Source organism: Giraffa tippelskirchi, chromosome 4, assembly GCF_054371585.1.
Source record: "Giraffa tippelskirchi isolate mGirTip1 chromosome 4, T2T-mGirTip1v1.2.pri, whole genome shotgun sequence".
Classification (NCBI taxonomy): Eukaryota; Metazoa; Chordata; class Mammalia; order Artiodactyla; family Giraffidae; genus Giraffa; species Giraffa tippelskirchi.
In genome coordinates, this window is record NC_137278.1 from 10832761 (window position 1) to 10850017 (window position 17257).

Consider the following 17257-nt stretch of genomic DNA (forward strand, 5'->3'; position numbering starts at 1 on the left):
AAAATGTCTCCAATTTTCCCATAATATACTCAGCACGTTCAACTTGTCATTTCAGATCAGTGGTTTTTGCTAGACTGCTTTTGAAAAAAGCTAGATATTGTGTATTTGATCCAAAGTTTACTAACTTTTCTACTTATATATGCAAATAAGACAGACACTAGAAATTTTGATGTTTGTGAAAGGAAATTGTGTTTTTAGTATGTCTGAGAAGCATATTAAATTTAGCAGTGGCATTTCTCTTCTTAAAGAGAATTATTTTCCTAATCTGATTCTGAATCATAAATGAATCATAAAGTTCAAGTGGTCTCCTGCTGGAGACTCTACTGGACTCAGTCACCCTGTGGCTGCTGTAATATATATAGTAATGACAGAACACATATCCACACAGCACTTTACAGTTTATAAATCACTTTCAGCTGCATCTTTATCCTTTGGCCACATACCAAAAATATGTTGCCTAGAAATGAGTTGTTTTATTTCACCTTCTTTTTCAATGTTTTGGTTGTGTAAATATACTTTACCAGCTCAAATCTGTTACCATTTTTATTTTTTGTTTGTTTGTTTTTACTGCACCTTATGGCTTTTGGGATCTTAGTTCCCTAATCAGGGCTTGAACCCTGGCCTGTGGCATTGATAGCACTGAGTCTTAACCCCTCGACTGCCAGGGAGTTCCCTCATTTTGGTTTTTGTAAAGTGCCATTTTAACTATAACACAGGTTTTATTTATTTTTAAACTAACTGTAGAGTGAACGTATGTCTGTGGAAACAGGAGGAAACCTTAATACATGGAAAAATTGTGTGAGATCTAATGTTTAGGGCTGTTTATTCGCTGTCAAAGAAATTTATCATAATGCTTCGGAGACCTTTTCAGTTTAGTTCTTGTGTTAGGGGGAGAACACACTGAAACTGCCCACCCTGGCACCATGGTAACCATTTACATGAGTTAGTTAATGACAGGAAGTCCCAGTAAGGAACACGACCTAATAAGCCACCACCAACTCGAAGAGTTCAGGAAAGCTCAAAAGGGGGACGCCACATGTCCTACCACCTCCCAGAATCCTTCTCGCTGGCATCCATCTTGGCTGAGCAATCCGTGTGCCACCAGGAGGGACTCTGAGTCAGAATGATTGGCCAAAGACAACCCAGAAGTTAATCCTGTCACCATAAAACCCAAGACTGCAAGCCACGTGGCAGAGCAGTCCTCCTGGGTTCCCTTACCCTACTGCTCTCCGCCGGGGCGCCCTTTCCCAATAAGAGTCTCTTGCTTTCTCAACATGTGTGTCTCCTCAGACAGTTCATTTCCAGTGTTAGACGAGAGCCCCCTTTTGGGCCCTGGAAGGGGTCCCCCTTCCTGCAACACCTGAGCACTTAAAAGTATATTGGATTCAGGGATTTATCTTTTCATACAACTCAATATCAAAAAAACCAACAATATGATTAGAAAATGGTCAGAGGATCTGACTGGTTCTTTTTCAAAAAAAAACACACACAGATGGCCAACAGTTACATGAAAAGGCTCTGAACATTGTTAATCATCAGGAAAATGCAAATCAAAACCACATGGGATACCACCTCACACCTGTAAGAACGGCTTACAAAAAGAATGGCTTATCAAAAAGACAAAAAATAACACATGTTAGTGAGAATGTGGAGAAAGGGAGCCCTTGTACACTCTTGGTGGGAATGTAAATTGATGTAGTCACCATAGAAAACAGTGTAGAGGTTCCTTAAAAAATTAAAACTACCACAGCATCCAGAAATTCTACTTCTGAGCATTTATGCAAAGAAAATGAAAACACTAACTTGAAAAATTATATACACCCCCGTGTTCATTGAAACATTTATAATAGCCAAAATATGGAAATAATATATCCATTGACAGATGAATGGATAAAGAAATTGTAGAATATATATGTATGTGTGAATAGTCTTCAAGCATTAAAAATTAAGGAAATACTGGAATTTATGATAACCTGGATAAACCTTGAGGGCATTATGCTTAAGTGAAGTAAGTCACACAAAGAAAGACAAATACCATACAATCTTACTTTATGTAGAATCTAAAAACAACAACAGCAAAAATCAGAACAAAAAGCAAAAGAAACAACTGAGCTCATGGATACGGAGGACAGACTGGTGATTGCCAGAGACAGGAGAGGGGGGCAGGTATGCACTGGGTCAGGAGGGTGAAAAGTACAAACTGTCAGCTACATTATACATGAATATGTCATAGGGATGTAATGTACAGCATGGAGACTATAGTTAATGGTTTTGTTGTTTAGTTGCTAAGTTGTCTGACTCTTTGCAACCCTGTGGACTGCAACACACCAGGCTTCCCTGTCCTTCACCATCTCCTGGAGTTTGCTCAAACTCCTGTCCATTGAGTCGGTGATGCCATCCAACTATCTCATCCTCTGCCGCCCCCTTCTCTTCCTGCCCCCTCCAGTCTTTCCTAGCATCAAGGTCGTTTCCAATGAGTTGGCTTTTAGTTGGTGATACTGTGTTGTATATTTGAAAGTTGTTAAAATGGTTGATCTTAAAGCTTCTCATCACAAGAAAAAAATTTTGTAGCTGTTAAGGTAATGGATGTTATTATTGTGACTTACTGTGATCATTTCATGGTATCATTTTGACTGAGAATAGTGGGTAAGCAAATTCACCAGGGATTTATTTGCAGTGTTTTGTGTGACGGGTTCGCTTCATTTTAAACAAGCCTTAATTATTTCTACAAAAACTATATCTTGGATGAGTAACATAGGTATATTCTCTTTGTGCTTCTGGGGTTTTATTTGAGAGGGATGTGGCTAGTGGCAGTGCAGGCCTGTAGTTTACGGAAAGATTAATACTCTTTTCATTTTGAAAGAACTTTCATTTCACACACACAGAATAATGTAGAACTATTTTTTATTTATTTATTTTTTACTTTATTTATTTGGCTGCACCTGGTCTTAGTTGCAGCACATGGGATCCTTAGTTGCATGTGGGATCTAGTTCCCTGACCAGAGATTGAACCTGGGCCCCCCTACGTTGGGAGTTTGGCGTCTTAGCCACTGGACCACCAGGGAATTCCCTAGAACTATTAAAAAGATGGTGGTGGAGGTAAAAGTGAAAAGTTGACCACACTATATGGTTAACTTAAAAAAGCAAATTGTGAAAATAGTATGTTTTACATGATCTTGTTTTATCAGAAATTCTGTCAAAATTACATTCTATAAGTCATAGTAACTCTTAGTGGGGACTCTTTGCTCAGTTTTTGGTCTCTTTTCTAGGGTACTGATTTTCTTACGGTGTCTGGTGCGTGTGAGTGTGTGTATTTCCTGTGTTTGTATAAAGTCTAGTGTTTTGTTCAGTGTTAGACTTTGATTGGAAGCCATTGGGAGGTCTCTCTTGATCAGCTCTGTAGGTCTGTGTTAGCTGCCTGTGGTGGTGGCTTGGAGGTATGTGTGGCATTCTTCCCCACGCTAGTCTCTAAAGAAGCTCTTTGATTTATGGAAATTAAATGTTTCTGCTTTCAAGTGTTGATGTAGTTTTTGTGCATTTCTTTTGAAATAGAAGAGATTCTTTGGGAATAACTAAAAGAAGGGTTCTTTTTTTGCCCCTGCCCCCCATATTTGTGTTGGTCTGAATAGCAACAGGATCACAGTGCTTATAGAGAACAAGAAATATATTGGTAGTGGTTCTGGACCAGCTTTGGAACTTGGGAAAAAGCGGTGAAGTGGAGTCTAGTCAAAATAACCTCAGCTTTTAACATGGCACCTCTGATTGCCCACCATCCTGTCACTGTTAGTGCTTGTCTTTTGGTTAACTTTCCTTTGTGTTTTTTCTTTTCTTTCTTGAGTTTGTATATTGAAGTGTAACAATACACTTGCAGAAAAGTACATGTATTATACTTTTTGCAAACTGAACATATTAATGGGGCTTGTATGATAGAACGTACAGCACGGCAGCAACCCCTTTGTATTCGCTCCCTTGGGCTTTTTAACTGTTTATGAGCAGAGTGAAAAGTGAGTTTCAGTGCATGAAGGGCTCGAGTTTCTATATAATGTCTTATTGGGATACAGTAAGCTTTCTCTTTACTCTTGAAGGTGTATCTTTCCGCCATATACATATTAAACTATTCATCCAAGTTGTCAGATCCTTTTCATTTTCCCAGCCATGAATATCTTAATGGAGTATTTTTCCTGACTGAAAGTACCTTCTTGTAATATGTACAGAATAAATAATCTCTTGTATCCACTCAGTGTGTAAGAAAACACAGTCCAGAGAATGAGAAATGGATAAAATGAATGGTGTTTTTCTTATAATAGCTTTTGCATGTAGTTACAGTAGTAATGAAGTGAGAATGATGTTAGAAATAGCTTTGAAGACTGTCAGAAAATGATCAAAAGCCTAAGTGCTTGCAGGGTTCTAGTTACCATGGTGACTAAGACTGTCGAAGCAGGATGGAATATTTGGTGGGATTATATAAGGCAGCGTCTTGAGACATGTTTTTGAGATATGCAGCTGTGTCTACCAGTAGTATCCTTGACTTTTGAAACAGCACAGGCCCACAATCACTAAGTATTTGTCCCCAGGGGAGCAAATGCCCAAAGCCAAAATAAATGTTGGAAGCAATAAACAAACAAACAAACATACGTATGCAAAGAAGTGCACCAAAGTGAAGTGTGTTGGTTTTAAATAAAAATGATGGCAGAAATTTTTATTGAACATGCTCCTTAATATTTCAGAATAAAGAAGAAACCGTCGCCAGCGCTTCCTTCAAGAGCCCGTCTTTAGGCGCCGTGGTCGCTGTGTGGGTAGGAAAGGATTAGTGAGGGGTCAACAGCTTTTCCCTTGGTGCCCTTTCTCCCCTCTCGTGCTCGGTCCTCTCTCTTCCCTCTCATTTTCTTCCTCTTTCTCTTCCTTCTTCAAAATATCAATGCTTTCCTAGAGACAAATTTCCACGGGCAGTTAATAGTAAAGTGCATGTTATTTCAGAAGTGATACCCTAAACTATCTGTACGAGCTTGTAATTCCTGCTTTTATGTTGTATGGTTTGCTACCCAGAAACAGTTGCCCTTGCAGTTGAGGCAGACAGCCACCAGGGTGCGGTAGACGTCGTGACCCTGTGATCTAGAAGACCATGGACGGACAGAAATTTAGTGAGCCACAAATGTGACTTAAAGTTTTCCTAGTAGCCAGACTTTAAAAATGTAAAACAAAGAAAAAAGCTCAAATTAATTTTAACAGTATATTTAATTTTTCCAGTATATCCAAAATATTTTCTTTCAACATGTAATCAATATAGAAAAAGTATTGAGATCTTTTACATTCTCTTTTTTTATACCGAGTTTTTGAAGTACACTGAATAGTTTATACTTTCACACATTTAAGTTCGAATTAGACACATTTCAAGTACTCAGTAGCCACACGTGGCTATTGGCCCAGGCAAAATTCCTCCCCCTTTTAGCTTCTGTCCTCAAAATGGTCCACTGTGCTTTCTGGTAAATACATGCTGGCTGTTTTGGGGGTGTTTCTTCTTCATGGTCCATCCTCTGTCCCCGTGGTTTCCGGTCTGTCTTCCTGCACAGATGCTGATAGCCTTCAGGTCTTTTGGCTATTGGCAATTTGTTCCCACCCACTCATATTTTGGGATTTGAAGGCTACCTTATCACTTATTATATTAGTTTGCTAGGTCTGTCATAACAAAATGCCACATACTAGGTAGCTGAAACAACAGAAATTTATTCTCTCACAGCTCTAGAGGCTAGAAGTCCAAGATCAACATGTTGGCAGAGTTGCTTCATTCTGAGGCCTCTTCTCTTTGCTTTGCAAATGGCCATTTTCTTGCTCTGGCCTCAGCTGCATCCCAGGTGACTCTCTGTGAGCCCTAATCTCCTGCTTATTAGGACACAGCTTGTTGTCAAAACAAGTCAAAATGTTGCTGTCAATGGCATCCTAAGAGTGAGCTCCCAGAGAAGGACTTCACTAATGTAGAATCAAAATCTGGGTTGTTTTTCTCTATGGCAGAAAGGAGAAAGTATAGATTACAGACTCAAAGAGGCTATGAATTTCAGTCAGCTCAGCAGCTAACTGGCAGTGAGTTCCCAGGCAACCCGTTTAGGCTCTCCGCTTCTCATTTTATTATGTCTGTGCATATACATATGTTTGCACATATCTGCCTACAACGCGGGAGATCCAGGTTCGATCTCTGGGTTGGGAAGATCCCCTGGAGAAGGAAATGGCAACCCACTCCAGTACTCTTGCCTGGAGAATTCCACGGACAGAAGAGTCTGGAGGGCTACAGTCCATGGGGCCGCAAAGAGTTGAACACAACTGAAGTGACTAACATTTTGCTGAAGAAGCCATGCATTTTAGGACCAGACTAAAGAAAGAGAAGCTAATGAAAGAAACCATTAGAACAGAAAGAAGAAAGGATTACAAGATGCTGAAGAAGTGGTGAGCCATTAGGGAACCTCTAGGAAGGTGACCCTCTAGGGAGGATTGATCTGAGGACTAGAAAGTGGCTGTTGGATTTTAGGTGTCAGTAGGCATCAGTGTGGATGAATTCCATGGACAGAGGAGTCTGGTGGGCTACAGTCCATGGGGTTGCAAAGAGTCGGACACGACTGAAGTGACTTAGCACACACACATGCACAGGTATCAGTGATCCTAGCTAGTTCACTTTAGTAAAGATGGTTGATTTTTAGAAACTTGTAAGAAGGTTCCTATGATTTCACATCTCAGCTTTACGTTTGAATCATCTCTCAGAAGTAGGTTTAATCATCTCCACTACGTTTCTTCTCATGTTCTCCCAACTTTTTGTTGATAGAGTTGAGGATTTCAAAAGAGAGTGAGATTAGTGTCGTACTTTCAATTTCCTCTCAAGACCTGTGAAAAGAATATTACCGGCCAATTTATAACATAGGTGCCTTTGCAAAATGTGAAATATAAGGTCATTTAGCTTATGGACTAATTCACACAGCCCCATTTAATTTAATTCCATGGACCATTAATTTCCCATCTCTAGTGACAGTAATAATGACCAAATGATATATTCAGAGTTTAAAACTAGAATCAAGCTCTGAATAGTAGAGGAATTTATCTAAAACTCTTTTATTAAGTACATTAGTTAATTTTATTTAGACTCATATGAGAGTTGTTTGAATATTAACTTCTATGGTATGTTTCACTAGAAAAAGGGTGATCATGGGACTTGTCCTTTAGGAGGTTTTTTTTAAAAACTTAAACCCTATTTTGAAAAAGAAATTGCTGTCTTTATAGCTGATACTTCATACTGGAGTGGTAGATGCTGTAAATTCTTTCAATGAAAATAGTATAGCATCTAGTCAACATTGTTCACAGCTATAAATCAGAAAATACTTGTACATTACAACTCATGTTTGGAACCTTGTTCTAATCTTTTAGACCACTTTTTTGTGCTTTTAGCTTTCATGGAGAAGTAGTCCCTTCCCCTAAAACCCTTTCCACTAAACACCTGAAATTATGTAGTCGTGAAATAAAATACTGAGCTCTAATTCTGTTTTCTCCCTTAATATGATGTATTACTGAGGTTTATTAAATCTGTCAGTTTTGAAAATGCAAAAGAACTTGTAGGCAAATGCTTCCTTGAAAATTTGCCTGGAGACTTTACATAGTATCTTTACAGAAGCACTCAAGGGTTGTCAGTTTTCGTGAAGTTAATGTTGTCTAAAGCTTTTATATAAAATACAGTCTTCCTAGCAGTAACTACTTGATAAGAATCTTAAAGATTCTAGCAGCAATTTCAGTTTAAAAATAACTTATTAGCTCTTCCTAATGCAACCTCTCACTAGAAGTCCATGGAGATATAAGAAAGATAACTTGGGATGAATTTAGAAACTATCAGTAGTATCTATAGTTAACCAGTTCTGTAATCTGAAATGAATTTCTCCTTATCCTAAGGTTAATGGAAATAAATCTAAAACTGAAGTTACTAGCTCATTCTTGTAATGTAGTATCTGAAAAGTTTGGGTAGAAAAAGCTTTTGCTTTTTCCCTTGTTGTCTTAACATCTGGTACAGAAATGCAAATCTTCTTTCACTCATTCCACTTACAGAAATTTGCCTATTATTCATATCATATAGCTCTTCAAGTTTATTAGTAGAATAATGTTTATTGCAGCATTTTTATGACAAGGAAAAGCTGGAAGTAGTGTAAATGTCCATCAGGAAGAGATTGGTTGAATAAATTGACTCATTATTTACTATATTATACACAGTATTTATTTCTTATTATATATACTGTATAGTATTTTTGTTTTCTAAGAGACTTATTTTCAAAATTGAAAAAAAAAGAAAAAGATAAAGTCTCTGTGACAGATTGTTTATAAAAGTCATTCCCTTCCCCTTGTCTATGCCAATGAGTCATCCCCCTCTCACATTGACACTGGGCTGGGCCATGAATTTGCTTTGGCTGATGGGACAGTACAAATATGATGCAGAGACTTGAAAAGAAAATTGCACAACAGAGGTACCCTGTGTTTTGCTGCTCTTGGGATCCTTGCAAACACCCTCGTGTAAACAGAGGTAGCCTGTTTTATGATGAGAAACACGTGACCCGGCACCTTAGTCACCAGCCAGGCTAGACATTCAAGGGAGAGCATCCACTGCTAGCTGTCCACAGTTGCATGAGTGAGATAAGTGTACCATGCTGTAATCAGTGAATGATTATTATTCCTTTATGATACGAAATGCTCTCAAGATTTCATTGGCTCTGTTTGATTTAGGTTAGCCTCCATGTACCAATAGCTTATCCCACAATATTTTGAGAGAGTCTCTCTTGTAGACTCTGTTACAAATACCTTGAGTTTATCAGGCTTCTACAAGACAGCCAAATCCTTAGATTCTTTCTCCACATCTATTTTGTTCCTTTAAAAGAATGTACTTGGGGCCACTTTTATAAATATTTTCACAAGCTTTCATGAGATTTTCCCCTGGGGATGAGACTGTCTTAGGTGGCATTTATAGCTATCATTTCTCAGTTGGCTCTTTTATACTTAACACATTAAAAATTGTGTTTTTTGGTATTGAAAGTTCTGGAATTTGTGGATTTCCTCTTTTCCTTTTCAGCCCTGCTTGCAGCTAGTTCTTTAGTGAGTTTATCTTTCTGGTGTTTTGTGAAGTGTGTCTAATAGCATACTGTTCCCTGGTTTATTTGTATAAATCCACAAGTTCATTAGTCACATTACCTACTTTCCAAGTTATTGCAGGCAAACGCGTCTTTCCTCTGTGTTATATATTAGCTTTCAGTAACAGTTTCTTATGGTTCAGTCCCAGTGACGGTGTCCCGTACATATTTCTTAGGGCAATAACCCAGTCCTGGTTCTGGTGTCTTTTTTAGCAGCTTATCCTAAATAAGGCTGCTGTAATAACTCCAAAATTTTAGTACCTTACTAGGGATTTATTTCTGACTCTCATGTTAGCTACAAGTTGTCTGCAGTTCTGAGACCCCATTAAATGTGTTTGACTCTGTGTTCCAGGCTGAGGAACAGCCTTATCTTGGTCTTTGTTCAGAGAGAAAAGTAAAAATGCTGAACCATGTAATACCTCTTATATCTTCTTCTCAGACATATTGTAGGTAACTTACATTTCATTGGCCAAAGCAAGTTCTATAACCAAGCCCAAGAACGAGGATAGATAGTTTCACTTTTGGGAGGGGTGGGAACAGTTGAGAACAACAATACCACCTGCATATCCACTTCTAGATTTACTCCCTAAAGCAGTGTTTTTCCAAGTGCTAAGTTCTTAGCCGAAGACAGACATGGAAGTTAACAGTATATAAGATCACCCAAGGAGAGGGGAGATAGAGCTGGAAACCCCATGGGAGAAGATCTACAGAGGGATGAAGAATGAACTGTCAGAGGCAGGAAAGAGAAACAGGAAAGAATGTGTCCTGGACCCCCGCAATACAACTGATTTTGCTCTAAAAATTGTAACTTTTAAAAATAAATAAGCCTGAATGCAAAATGCTTTAAATCTGTCCAGTTTGTATCATCGCAAGACTTAATTTCCAAGGAGTATACAAGTTTTAAAATTAATACATGTTTACTTGTCATTACAGAGATTTGCCACAATATGGACAGAAGCAGTGGCAGTCCTATTTTGGAAGAACTTTTGATGTTTACACCAAACTCTGGAAATTCCAGCAGCAGCATCGGTAAAGGATTTTTAAAGTTTTATGTTAGTCACAGTTTTGACCTTTACTACCTTAGTGCTTTTTATCTCTTCGTGTATTTCATTTCATCTTTGTGACCAAAAGAAAATAAATTGATTTTTTTCCCTATTTATTTAAGTTTTTCAAGTGTGATAGTATCTGATTTTTAAAGACAATATCATATCTGAAATGATTCAGATTAAGTAGGTAGGCAGATTGATGATTTCATTCTGAAATAGGTATTGTTTATTGGCCAAAGCTATTGGGGGAGGGGTTGCTTCTAATTTCCATGAACGTAGCTCAGAGAAGTTTATTTTTGTATTTCAGCATACTCTAAATAGACACTTTATAAATGGTTTTTGAATTTGAGTGCTTATGTTGAAATCTCATGAAAAATTCATGCATTTCAGTTTATGTACTCAAAATTTCATGATGAATTGGGTGATACTTTATCCTGTGAAATTAACAGATTTGGTTGTTTTTGAAATTTATAGTCTCTCATTTCTGTTTTCTTATCTTCTATGTAAAACAGACAAGTCTTGGATAATCGGTATGGCTTGAAGCGGTGGCAAATAGGGGAAATTGCTTCTAAGATTGGGCAGCTATACTACCATTATTAGTAAGTGAACTGCAAATGGGAAAAATAAAGCATTCTCCTGATTTAAACACAGCATGCAGAAGTATGCATCAGTACATATCTGGTAGGAGGGAAAGTAGATGAGTTACACTTGAAATTCTAGTAGTTCAGATCATCTTGATTAAGACAGCATTTTAAAGTGACCTTCCATAATCAAAGTGAGATTATTTGTTTCAAAGGCTCACCTTCCAAACAATTCATTCGGTCAGATTCATTTGTAAACTTAAAGGAGTATGACCCTTGGTTTTAGATAAGAAAATACTAAATGAATTTATGGTTCTTAATGGCTTTACTTGAATCTTGATCCCTTACGGAGACATAACATAACTGGTATGTTTGTTTGAATGAGTGGTTTTCAGGAGAATACTTTAAAACCAATCCTTGTATATTATGTCTAAAAGGGTACGTGAAGTCAATAAAGATACTTTTGACTACATCTGTATAGTCCCACCCATGAGTCAATGAAAGAAGAGAGCTCCATTTAAGATCCAAACATTGCATTATCATTAAGTTGTATCAGACATTTCATAAAAAGGCTTGGACCATTTGTAGTTTAGTGGGCCAGAAAATTCCTTCCTCTTCCTGTCTTTTGACATGCCACCCAGATGCCCACCATTAAAATCACTTTTCCTGGTAGAATATTTTCTTAAGAAATCCCTTGTAAAACTAGCAATGTTATTGTGTGTAACTATGGACGATGAAGAAAGCTGAGTGCCGAAGAATTGATGCTTTTGAACTGTGGTGTTGGAGAAGACTCTTGAGAGTCCCTTGGACTGCAAGAAGATCCAACCAGTCCATCCTAAAGGAGATCAGTCCTGGGTGTTCATTGGAAGGACTGATGTTGAAGCTGAAACTCCAATACATTGGCCACCTCATGCGAAGAGTTGACTCATTGGAAAAGACCCTAATGCTGGGAAGGATTGGGGGCAGGAGGAGAAGGGGATGACAGAGGATGAGATGGCTGGATGGCATCACCGACTTGGTAGACATGGGTTTGGGTAGACTCCGGGAGTTGGTGATAGGCAGGGAGGCCTGGCGTACTGCGATTCATGGGGTGGCAAAGAGTCGGACACGACTGAGAGACTGCACTGAACTGACTGATGTGCTTAGTCGCTCAGTTGTGTCTGACTCTTTGCACCCCAATGGACAGAGAGGCCTGGCGTGCTGCAATTCATGGGGTCGCAAAGAGTCGGACACAACTGAGCAACTGAACTGGACTATAGCCCGCCAGGCTCCTCTGTCCATGGGGATTCTCCAGGCAAGAATACTGGAGTGGATTGCCATGCCCTCCTCTAGGGGATCTCCCCAACCCAGGGATCGAACCCAGGTCTCCCACATTACAGGTGGATTCTTTACCGTCTGAGCCACCAAGGAAGCCCAAGAATACTGGATTGGGTAGCCTATGCCTTCTCCAGCGGATCTTCCCGACCCAGGAATTGAACTGGCGTCTCCTGCATTGAAGGCAAATTCTTTACCAGCTGAGCTACCAACTATACTTCAATTAAAAAAAAAAAAAAAAAACTAGAAATGTTGAATAAAAAATCCAACTTACCAGCATCCTATGAAGATTAATATGGATCAAGGTCCATTTCTCAGTCTGAGAAAAAAACAAAAGAAATGAGCCAAAGGATAAATGGCTAAATGGATTTGGGGGAAGGTCATGAAAGGCCTGGTCCCAGGCCTTTAATCCCAGGAAAGATTTAACTGAGTAGAATGCTGTTTGGAGAGGCCCTTCGAAGAATGTGTACTTAGAGCTGCTGTCAAAAAAGGCTTGGGAGCAGAGGAGAGGTGTTTTTTTTTTTTAATAATAATTATTATTCTTTTCATACATTTTAAGAGTGATATGATTATTGCTTTGATGATTCAAATCTAGCGTAGTCATTCCCATCCCTTCAGTAGAGGAAGAGAGGAGTAACAAAACAATATTTATCATGGTGAAGAGTCTAAGACACTGTCATACTTAAGATTTTCTTTCTCTCTCATAGCCTACGCACATCTGAGACCAGCTATCTGAATGAGGCTTTCTCCTTCTATTCTGCAATAAGACAGAGATCTTACTATTCTCAAGTCAATAAAGAGGACAGGTATGCACCTACTGTTTTTAGAAAGAGGAAGATAAAGCACTGAAACTTTTTAGTGTGTGGAAATCAGGCAGAAAAGCACACATTTGTTTATAACTTTTATTCATTTAATGGGCTTTATTGAGTGCCTGCTATATGTGAGGCCTTCTTAAGCATACGGAGGTGTGTTACCTAAAAGCAGTAAATATCATGGATGTTGTAACAGATGTCACAATACCAGGGTAGGGTCAGAGCCCAAAGAAGGGTGGGTTATTTCTTTATGAGAGATTGGGGTCACATGAAGTTTCATAGAAAAGAAACAGTTCCAAAATGAGGCTTAGCTGATACCTTTGTTCTGTAGCCTATATCATCTTAGTTTGTATACATTCAAAACCTGCTGCAATCTGCCATGTAGGGACGAAAGAAAAGTATATAATGCTGTTTGATTTTTCTTTTATAAATCTAGTACCATTTTGCAGTCATGTAGCTTCACTGTTATGAAAAAAAAAATCATGTTAAAGTTATTCATCCCCACTTATAATGTGTCTGGCTTGGGTGGGAGAAGGAAATGAAAAGGAGCTGGACAAGTATCTTTTTTCTTTTTAGATGATTACCTTTTCATGGGAGTCTCAGACACATCTGGGGTACAGGTAGATTCAGATGAGGATAGAGTTGTTGAAGAAATCAGGAATCTGCTGGAGAATCGTTGTTGCTAGGATTCAAGAATTGTTGAAAAATCTGAATATTCTCCCTACTCCCAGTGACAGAACTCACATTCATTATCTAAGTGAAGAGATTATATTCTGTTAGAAAAAGAATAAAATGTAGTTTTGACATTTTTGTAGAGAATGCTTTGTGGTTGGCTGTCATAAGCTTTCCAGCTAAATGGCAACATTTTGGGGAAAGCCCCACTCTGGTAAATCCCCTTCATTCCCTTGCAAATCTTGTTCAGACTTGTCTGGAGAAATTTGCTTGAAACAAGGTATGTAGACACTGAATTCTACATTTTCCCCCAAAATCTTTTTGGCTTTGCCTTACTTCATGAAGTTGCATCAGTTACTTTTCTTTCCAAATTTCTTATGGCTTGCTTCACGTATTTTCACTACAGATATATTTCTTCCAACTCCCTTTTTTTTCACATTCATGTTGTATAAGTTGTCTGAATTCTTGGTAAGATAAATTATCTCTCTCAAAAATACAGAAGGGGTACGTAACACCTTATTGAGTGAAAAATACATATAAGCAAAGAACTATTTTAAGCAACAGTAAAATACCTTGTATAATTCACTTTTATGCATTTTCTAATTTGACACAAGGGAAATTGGTCTTAGGTCCCTTGGCTTAAAACCCAACAGTTTGATTTAATAAAATCACTTTCGTCCTAAGAGCAAAGCAGCCCATGTGACTTGTTTCCCTGTGCTGCCTCCTAGAGCCAGGCAGATGAACAGAGCTAGAACCATTTGGAACCAGAACGATGAAATCTCTTGGGCTTAGAATCAAACTAACTTAGAATCAAAGGACACTTCAGTATATAAAATCTTGATTTTGTTCCCCTGTACCTTAGGAAGGAGTTTGTTCAGTTGGTAAAATTGGTTGTTTCTTAGTTCACACAGGGCTAGGGGGCCATCAGGGTAGCAGTTGGTAACAGCTGCTAAAACCAACAGCTGGTAGATTAAAACTAAGTAAGAAAGTATTCCACACTTTCACAGTTGCTTTAAGACGCACTCTCCTCCAGAGGTCAGGTTCTCCCTGCATTGTCTCAGTACCGAAGGAATATGTCAAAGCCAGGAAGAGTGGTACGTTCCAACGATCACCAAGGTGACTGCCTGTCACCAGTCACAAACAGCTCTCAGAATGTCTCAGTTCCATGGCCTGTCCTGTTGAGTGGAGGAGACATTCGCACATAATCACTTGTCCAAGCTGTAAGCCCCAATGGTTATGAAGGATGAAGACTGAACCTGGTTAGTTAAGATACGGAGAAGGTGAAGTTTCTGAGCGTACAGAGGGAGACATTGCAGTCAGCCACCTCGAAAAACAATTTCTCAGGCAGACGTGTCAAGAGTCGGCATCGTACAAGTAGTGGTCCTAGCAGGTTGGACAAAGCTGCAATTCCGGCATGCCAGAAGGACTTTGTCGGAATATTGATGGCCCCTCTAGTGGTGACAGTACTGGCATTTTGTTTGATAGTGTGAAATGTGGATCTGAACTTGAAGACCTGGCCACCTCTCAGTCTTGATGCTTATGAGGAGGACTTGATGTGGACCCTTCCCAGTCAGTTTCACAGGAGGACTTCTTCTTCTGCAGCAGGCAGAAGGCTGGGGGCCATCATTCAGGTTTTCAGGCTTGACAGGATCGCCTCTCAAGTGTATTGAGTGGATGACCTCATATTTTCCTGCCTACTGTCTTCTCGTCTTCCTATTTATAGTCTTAATATAAACATTATTCTCTCTGGGAAGCCTTCTCTCAACAAGATCCAGTCCTGTGGGCTCAAATAGCATGTTTTGTTTCTCCTATTGATGCTGCCAAAATCTTGACTTTCTCTGCCCTCTGAAGCCGAATTAAAAAAGATATGGAGACAGAGTTTTTAGGAAATAGAAAGGTGGCTTAAAATCCTCAGCCAACCTAGGGGAGAACACAGTAGGCTTCTGCCTCAAGAACTGTGTCGTCCCCCTGCCCCATGAAGAATCTGGGGCAGAAAAGCAAATTTAGTTACAGGCTACAGATTAGGAACGGTTAAAATAAAAACCAAGGAGAAGGCAACGGCACCCCACTCCAGTACTCTTGCCTGGAAAATCCCATGGATGGAGGAGCCTGTTAGGCTACAGTCCATGGGGTCGCTAAGAGTCGGACCCGACTGAGCGACTTCACTTTCACTTTTCCCTTTCATGCGCTGGAAAAGGAAATGGCAGTCCACTCTGGTATTCTTGCCTAGAGAATCCCAGGGACGGCGGAGCCTGGTGGGCTGCCGTCTATGGGGTTGCACAGAGTCGGACACGACTGAAGCGACTTAGCAGCAGCAAAATAAAAACTAGGTGTGGCCTGGCCTGCTCCCTCTTCTCTTTCTTCTTTGTTCTCAGGAAAAAAAAGAAAAACTCATTCCTCTTGTTTTCCTTTTCACCGCAACACTAACATTGTAATATTTATTCCACTGTTTTAAGTATTTATCTGTCTCCTCTCTATTTTACATACCTTTCTGTCTGTAAGATCTGTGAGGAAGGGACTGTGTCTATAGTTTCTTTTTTTAATAATTTTAATCTAATTTTTAGCGTAGTACCTGGTGCATCTAAGTTTCAGTAGATAGTTGTTGAATAAATTAATGTGTGAATGAACAATGTAATGAATCACTGAGTAAAAAATGTATTAAAAAACTATAGATTATATGAAACAGTGTTTATAACTGTGCAAAATAGGATCAAAAGAGTTTAAAAGCTATCAGAAAGTTAGAAAAATCAAGTCGCATAATTTTGTTTTTAATCTAATGAATAATTTTCCATTTATCTAACATAGACCTGAGTTGGTGGTTAAGAAGCTACGATACTATGCAAGATTTATAGTAGTTTGTCTTCTTCTCAACAAAATGGATGTTGTGAAGGATCTGGTAAAGGTAAATGTATTTTAATTAAAATCCTGATTTCGAATTATTTGTTGGTAATTTTGTTTTTTAAAATAGATATGGTTAAAATAATTTTGATAATCTAAATCATTACAGTTTTCAGAGCATGGTAACTTCTGACAAGGGTAAAAAATTTTTCCAACTCTCTTCATGTTTCAAACACACTTACCAGAGATAATTGTATTAATTTCTTACTTTTGTCCCCTCAGCTCATTTTACATTTCATCACTCATTAATGAATGGTTGGCAAATGCAAACAAAAGTTAAAATATTTAGTTTAAGATAAAATAATTGAAAGGTTAGGTTAAGAACAAGTACCGAATGTTTTATAAAGGTGTTGTATGAATGAGTTTTCATTATTCCTTCTGTTAGTATGTCTTCTTCATTCTGTCCTTCATTAATTCAGGTAATCAGAGTTAACTGCATTCTAGATTCACTTAATATCTGTAATTATTCCTTGCTACGTTCTGGTTACACTCTGTATTCAGTTAGTGATTTCAGTGGCATATGTCTTGATTTTTTTGGTGCTTAAGTATAACATGTTAGTTTTTTTTTAATTGAAGTGCATTTGATTTACAGTATTGTTTTATTTTCAGGTGTAAAGCAGAGGGATTCAGTATAACATTCTAGTATTTTGGATTTTTTTTTTCAATGAAGTATAGTTAATTTACTGTATTGTGTTAGCTTCAGGTATCTAGCAAAGTGATTCAGTGTAACGTGCTAGTTTTGACAAACTTTCTTCCTCTATCCCCAGTTACTAATAGGACTGTTTCCA

At 38.5% G+C, this 17257-nt stretch overlaps 1 protein-coding gene and 1 long non-coding RNA gene across 15 annotated transcripts in view; one reads left to right on the forward strand and one right to left on the reverse strand.

Annotated features, from left to right (window-relative positions):
- The window catches only part of SCAI (suppressor of cancer cell invasion), a 110316-nt gene that overhangs the window by 63170 nt on the left and 29889 nt on the right, over positions 1 to 17257 (forward strand). For all 14 annotated transcript variants that reach the window (XR_014081823.1, XR_014081821.1, XR_014081822.1 and 11 more), the window contains 4 exons: positions 10080 to 10175; positions 10705 to 10791; positions 12795 to 12893; positions 16377 to 16473. Coding sequence is in view for 6 of the 14 variants with exons in the window: in XM_081588625.1 (XP_081444751.1) it covers positions 10080 to 10175; positions 10705 to 10791; positions 12795 to 12893; positions 16377 to 16473 (379 nt within the window). In the remaining 8 variants the exon portion in view is untranslated. The remainder of the gene's footprint in view (positions 1 to 10079; positions 10176 to 10704; positions 10792 to 12794; positions 12894 to 16376; positions 16474 to 17257) is intronic.
- Positions 5709 to 14664, reverse strand: LOC145545045 (uncharacterized). The gene is made up of 4 exons (XR_014081831.1): positions 14429 to 14664; positions 13484 to 13581; positions 12362 to 12406; positions 5709 to 6000 (listed from the first exon to the last, which is right to left on the reverse strand). It is a non-coding gene; the product is annotated as an uncharacterized LOC145545045 (long non-coding RNA).